At 37.2% G+C, this 7,422-nt stretch overlaps 1 protein-coding gene across 2 annotated transcripts in view; it reads left to right on the forward strand.

Moving 5' to 3' along the window:
- The window catches only part of BARD1 (BRCA1 associated RING domain 1), an 84,197-nt gene extending 77,231 nt beyond the window's left edge, over window positions 1-6,966 (forward strand). The window contains exons 10-11 of one of the 2 annotated variants that reach the window (XM_043445517.1): window positions 2,127-2,224; window positions 3,601-6,965. In XM_043445517.1, coding sequence (XP_043301452.1) covers window positions 2,127-2,224; window positions 3,601-3,933 — 431 coding nt within the window. In that variant the 3' untranslated portion in view covers window positions 3,934-6,965. Of the gene's footprint in view, window positions 1-2,126; window positions 2,225-3,600 lie in introns of both variants that reach the window. The other variant, XM_043445518.1, reaches the window with a different exon arrangement.
- Window positions 6,967-7,422: the final 456 nt, after the last annotated feature.

A 7,422-nucleotide genomic window follows, 5' to 3' on the forward strand; every position in this document is an offset into this window, starting at 1 on the left:
AGAAAGCTATATTTTCCTTCTTTAGTTGATATTAAGTGGCAGAGAGGGTTGGCAAAATGTTTCTCTTTGTAATAAGAGAATATCAGAGGAATGCATTCTTCATTTAGCTCAACAATTGTCATTAGAGCCTTGGATTTTTCTATCTTTACAGAAATTTACTGAACAATTACTGTAAGGCTGGAAGTTTTATGGCTTGAGGCATATTTACACTGAAAAAGCTGCCCTCTTGGTGTCTGCCATCTCATTTCTCCTGATGCCATGCTTGTCTCATCCTGCTATCTGTTAAGGCTATATTCTGTTAACTGACTATTGCTGGCACATCCCTTGGGTCAATTAAAGTAATTTTAGTATGATTTTTTTATAGTTTAAATAACCAATCAAATAAACCCATAAGGTGGGTAAGCAGCCAGCGTAGGCACGGTGTATTTATGTATTTCTGTAGTTATACATTAGCTGATTAGTTAGATATCATAGGGGTATTCAATGTTCAGTTCTTGGCTTTATGTACTGGCATGTACAGTTCGTCTAAAGAAACCAGTATGAATGCTCTGCAAATATCATTAGGAGAAGGCGGCTACGTATTTAAGTGACATAAAGTAAAAGGAATAATTTATATGTGAAATAATAAGTCTGAGGTAAGTCAGTTATTTGGTTATATTGGTAACATTTTTTATATTGATATTTAATATAGGATATCGTGTAAGCACACTGTCAGTGTTTCTGGTATGATTTTGACCTAGTCATAATTTTTGTTTTGAAACTCATTTTTGATAAATGGTAAAATTGATAGTTTAGTATTAGCTTCATTGGAAAGATAGTTTTTTATACCCTGTGAGTGGTTATTAAAATTATATTTTTAAAATATAGTCTTTAATTACATACAAAAAAACCAATTTTTATAAAACCATATATATAAGTTATTGATCAGAATAGGATTCAGCATAGCAGACTTAGCTAAATAGGATTCTTGTATTGAAAACATTGGGGGAAAGGGGCCCCAAAACACAGGCAACACTAGCAAAAATTATGAATCACATGATAGGGAATTACAGATATGCCAGGGTTGAGCATTGAATTGTAATATGCATTCATAGCTCCATATTAAGAAAAATTCAGTCTCTTGACAAAGCTATGCTTTTGAAGAGATGGAGTATTCAGTCATTAAAATACTGACTTTTGTTATACTATATAGTATCTTGGAACATCTCAGCTGAAGCACCTGTCGGTTCAGTTCAGTTGCTCAGTCATGTCCGACTCTTTGCGACCCCGTGGACTGCGGCACTTCAGGCTTCCTGTCCGTCACCAACTCTTGGAGCTTGCCTAAACTCATGTCCATCGAGTCAGTGATGCCATCCAACCATCTCATCCTCTGTTGTCCCCTTCTCCCCCTGCCTTCAATCTTTCCCAGCATCAGGGCCTTTTCTGGTGAGTTAGTTCTTCACATCAGGTAGCCAAAGTATTGGAGTTTCAGCTTCAGCATCAGTCCTTTCAATGAATATTCAGGACTGATTTCCTTGAAGCAGCTCTCAGGCATTTGAAATACTCACCAGTCATCCCTTGGTGACTGCAGTGTGTACCTGTCAATTCCAAACACATCGCAGACTCTGCTTTGCTGTTTACTTTAACAAGTGCTATAGAGCCCTGTTAGGCGACCAGCTTAAGTGAGGTGCTCTGGACCCTAGTGCTTTCCTGAATTTCAGATCACTTATAGTCTAACAGGAGGTTAGACATGGGATTGCCAGGATGAGTGATGCAGATGGTTAGATCTTGGGGTCAGATCATTGTGAGCTGAACTTAACGTGGGACTTTTTATTCACTCTAATTTTGATAATGGCCATAAGCTAAAATTTAGATTTTTACTTTTGTACATGGAATAATGTATTGATTTAGGTTTTTCACAAAGAAAACTCAAATTTGTATTCAGTACTGCTTCATTGCTTAGTCTTCTGAAGGAAAGATCAGTTTTATTACCTTTTGTTTTGGCATAAGTTAGGTTTCTTTTTCTGTTTCAGAGCAATACTTAACCATGAAGAGGAAAAATCGCTTAGGTAAATGGCTTCATTTCAATGTGAAAGAAATAGTTTTCACTTGATATTTATTTTGCTTTTATCCTTGGTTTTTGCCAGGGGTGAAAGCATGTCTACAAAGCAAAGGATATGAACAGGAAGAAAAGTATGAAATTCCTGAAGGACCACAGAAAAGCAGGCTCAACAGAGAACAGCTGGTATTTTCCTTTTGATTCTACTTTCATTGTTCTTTTCATAAATTAATACTGTTATTACCATCAGGAAAAACTTCTCCTGCCCTTTTAACAAGTACAGGTGACGGATTAAAAAATTTTGTAATCATTTGTTTATTGGCTGTGTTGGGTCCTCATTGTTGTGCAGGCCTTTCTGGCTTTTGTGCAGCCAGCAGGGGGCTACACTCTGTAGGTGTGGTGTGTGGGCTTCTCTTGTGTGGACCACCGGCTCTAGGGCACGCAGGGTTCAGTAGTTGCTGATCCCGGGCTCAATAGTCGCGGCACACGGGCTTATTTGCTCCACAGCGTGTGGGATCTTCCCCACTCAGCGATCGAACCCATGTCTCCTGCCTTGGCAGACGGATTCTTTACCACTAAGCCACCAGGGAAACCCCTGATTAAAATTTTAATTGTGCTCATTTCAAGTGCTTGATTCTGAGAGATGGTAACAGTGAGCAGTAAAATCCAGAAGGAAATAATTTCACACAGTTACTGCATTTTGGGCGTTTCAAACATTCCCATAAACCTTTCAGAATCTGAGGGAAGTCTTAGATACAGGAAGCAGTTTGAGAGAGGACAGAGCTGCTGCTCAGGTTTCGTTAACCATCTTTATATTACCACATGTTGAGGTTTTAATGGACAAAATTCCATTGTTCTGTTGACATACAAGTGTATTAAAAATGTTGAAGAAGAATCTTTGTAGAAGGGACTTGTGAAGCTTTTTCTGTAAAGCACACAGAAATGTGTCTCATAGCCAAGTGGATTTCTGGCCGTGGCTTTCTAACGTGTTGTGCTCTAAGGAAAATGTTTCTAGAACCCTGGAGGCCACCCTCCAACATGCTGCCCAGGGGGAACCTAGGTTGGTAGTATATAGGGACCTGAGTGTGGATGGGCAGAGTTGGGAAGCCCCGTGGACAAGCTGTGACACTTACAGTTAAGTTTAGCTTGGTATACCGAAAGCATATTTTAGATGGTGTAGGAAGGAATTCTTGAGGCTTTAAGTCCTACCAAGTATGAATAAACATTCTGATACAAGAAGTTTGAGGAACAGATTTTAAATGTGTATGTGTACTACACACACGTATACACACACATTCATAGCACACCTAAAATGTGAGAAGAGTGAAAGGGGCCAGAGTCTTCAGGAGAAAAATGATAGGAAACCTTTGTTTTCATGAGTATCTTTCTTAACCCAGAGAGTTACTTAACCCAAAGAGTTCACTTGAAGTGTGTCTTGTCCTTGCACCTCATTAAATAGCTTCTTAACTTCTTATGACTTTTTATTTCCCTTATTTCATGTGCAGTGTTTTAAAATATTTTTGTCTGATTTTAATGAGCTTTTTTTGGTTTGTTTTTTTCAGTTGCCAAAGCTGTTTGATGGATGTTACTTCTATTTTGGGGGAACCTTCAAACACCATCCAAAGGACAACCTTATTAAGCTTGTCGCTGCCGGTGGGGGCCAGGTCCTCATTAGAAAGCCCAAGCCAGACAGTGATGTGACTCAAACCATCAATACAGTCGCGTACCATGCCAAACCTGATTCTGATCAGCGCTTCTGCACACAATATATCATCTATGAGGACTTGTCTAATCATCGCCCAGAAAGGGTTCGGCAGGGCAAAGTCTGGGTGGCTCCTTCCAGCTGGTTTATAGATTGTGTGATGTCCTTTGAGTTGCTGCCTCTTGACAACTGAACTCACACAGTGTGATAACCTAGTGATTGCACTGTTTTCATCAGTCACATTTTTACAAATACGTAGATTCATTCATATACTTTTTACCCTTGAATTAAAAAATATATATATATTGTTTGCTAGATTAGGAATTCATTCTATATTTACCATTTAGATGCTGAGTGCTGAGATTGCTTTAAAGAATTTTTCTTTTTAAAACTAGCATATGTGTTGATTCATCATGTCTTTCTATTCACATTGTGCTCAGATGCTCAGTCATGTCCTACTCTTTGCAACCCTGTGGACTGTGCCCACCAGGCTCCTCTGTCCATGGGATTCTCCTCTCAAGAATACTGGAGTGGGTTGCCATCTTCCTCCTCCAGGGGATCTTCCGGACCCAAGGATAGAACCTGCATCTCTTGCATCTCCTGCATCGGCAGGAAGATTGTTTACCCCTAGCACAACCTGGGAAGTCATTATTCATGCTATCAGATATCAAAGATTAATGAGATGGTATCAGAACTGTTGGTTACATCTACAAGTGGTATCATTGTGTCTCTCGCTTTTAATGTTCTTTGATGAAAAGAAATCCACACCTGCCACCAGCAAAAATATTTGCTTTTGTTTAGTAAGTAGACAGTATTGTCAAATAATTTATTCTGGTTTTGTTATAATGAAAATAGTTTACCTGGTCTAAATGTGCCACCATAGGTGTTAAATTTATTTTGCTTTCTACAGTTGTGTTTTAGTTGCTTATAATTTACTTGGATACCTGTTCGTACATTTTTATCCCCCTTTTCTAAAAAGAAAAAAAGTCTTTTAATCAGGAAATCATGATTTGAATCTTCACATTACAGTTTTTTGGTGAAAATCAACATTGGGCTCATGATATTTTATTGTATATACTTGCTTATTAATAATCAGCTTATAACTGTGTTAATAGTATATATATCTATCTGTGTAGAACATTTTCTCTAGCACATTTTAATTTCACTATTTCTTAGGAAGTCTCACCAGACTAACAAATTTTTAGTCAAATATAAGTGAATTAGAATACAGTCTTTCTGGCAGACCTTAACATATATCCCTAACATAATTTTTTCATAGGTCTTAATTTCTTTCTTCATAAATTGTTTTTCATGTTTAGGTTTCTTGGAGGGCAGAAGTTGGTAATTACTTGATTTTGAACAGAGTTTGTCCGGATGATACAAAAGGCTGTGACAATAAGTTTAATGGTAGCAATGAAAAGGGCTCCCTTATGATTCCAGGACTGCCAAGGCCTCGAAGTAGTGGACAGGACCTCATCTGAGAATGGGGAGACCTGGGAAGGTTCCTGTGGTCTGAGTGTTCTTATTTGTGAATCAGCAAGGTAGATTGGATCATTTAAAAACATTTTTCTAAGAAGTAGAATTCTTTAATAAGTCTTTCTAGAAATTTAATGTACTTATAATATTGAAAACACGGGAAGGGCGTTACTGTGAGACTTGCCAGCTTTGTCCCTTTTGGTAACCATTAGGTTAGAATATGGAGAGTCTGAAGTTCATGAACATTTTAAGATCCATTTATTTGAAGTTTGAAATTTGGCTGATTGTTTCAAAATAAAGTTTACTTTAATTTCTTCTTTGCAATGTTATTTTTCCATATCAAGAAATGTATTATGTGAACACAATAAAACTGCTGATCCTGACCTTCACAGGGTGAATTAGCTCTGAAACATCCTCTTCAACCAGTAATGTGTGTGTTTTGCATTTCATTCTAATGGAGAATGATGAACAGCATAGTTAGCACCAAGCAATTCTGAGGGGTTAGACAATGTCTGGATTAAATAATTTAAGACTCACTGGGATTTTGGTTGTCATTTTTGATTTATAACTGACTTTTGGTTGCTTTCTATTGCCTCATTGGTCATATCCTAGACAAATTTGTGTTTGTTTTCTCTGATATGAATCCCTATTTGTAAAAACACTTCTGATATTTACATCTCGCTTTCCTTCATTCATTCTCTTGGTTTGTCCTCCCTCTTTGTCATATTTTGTGCCCCACTGTAAGCATTTTTATATTTGGTTTCCTTAACTGTTTATTTTGACAGCAGCTAATTGATGTTAAGCTCTTGAAAACTTGTGTTTTCTGTATAGATACACTTGTAATTATTTGCCTTTTTCAGTCAGAGATTCAAGCTTCCTTCTTAATTACCTGAACCATTAAAGTTGTTTGTGCTTCCCTATCTCTGTCCTTCTGTAGAAGGGGCTTAGTCTGCACTGTTGAAAAATGAGGCTCAGCAAGACGTGTGAGGAAATCTTTCAGCTGCCAAAAGCTTAATCTTTTTGAGTACTATATTTCAAATGTATATTAAGTACTTTATTACTTAAATAAAATTTTTTGAATAACAGTGTAATGATAATTTGGAATCATCGTTAAGAGTGTCGTTTATTACACAGTGATTCCCTTGTGGTTCTTTTTTTTTTTAATTGAAATTAATTGACAGAGTATTGTATTAGTTTCATGTGTGCATCATAGTGATTCAATACATACATTTTAAATGGTAACCTTGTTAACTAGTTGCTGTTTATCACCACAGTTATTGCAATATTATTGACTATATTTCCTATGCTGCATATTACACCCAGTGACTTAAATTTCTTTTATAACTAGAAGTCTTTACTTCTTAATCCCCTTCACTGATTTTGCCTGACTCCCAACCCACCCACCGCTTTTCCTTCTGGCAACCATTTCTGTATCTGTGAGTCTTTTTCTGTTTTGTTTTTTAGATTCCACATATAAGTGAAATCATAAAATAATTGTATTTTTCTGTCTTATTTCATTTAGCAAAATACCCTTTAGGTCCTTCCATGTTGTCATAAATGACAAGATTTTATTCTTTTTTATGGCTGAATTTGTTAATATTGTATATTTACATTGTACATATGTGTCACATCTTTTTCCGTTATCTATTGATGGGCACTTAGGTTCTGTATCTTGGTTATTGTAAATAATGCTGCAGTGAACATTGGGGTGCATATATATTTTCAAGTTTAATGTTTTTGTTTTCTTCAGATAAGTACCCAGAAGTAGGATTGCTGGATCATAATGGTAGTTCTATTTTTAACTTTTTGGGGAACTTCCTATTGTTTTCTATAGTGGCTTCACCAATTACAGGGCTTCCCTGATAGCGTTGGTAAAGAATCCGCCTGCAATGCAGGTAGACCCTGGCTCAATTCCTGGATCAGGAAGTTCCCCTGAAGAAGGCACACTGCAATGCGGGAGACCTGGATTCCATCCCTGGGTTGGGAAGATACCCCGGAAAAGGGAACAGCTACCCGCTCCGGTGTTCTGGCCTGGAGAATTAGTCCATGGAGTCGCAAAGAGTTTGACAGGACTGAGCGGCTTTCACTTTTCACCAATTACATTCCCATCAATGTAACACAAGTATTCCTTTTTCTCCTCATTCTCTCCAACACTTTTTTTAAAAACTAGGTTGGTGCAAAAGTAATTGTGGTTTTGCATTGTTGA

This window comes from Cervus canadensis, chromosome 24 (genome assembly GCF_019320065.1).
Source record: "Cervus canadensis isolate Bull #8, Minnesota chromosome 24, ASM1932006v1, whole genome shotgun sequence".
NCBI lineage: Eukaryota > Metazoa > Chordata > Mammalia > Artiodactyla > Cervidae > Cervus > Cervus canadensis.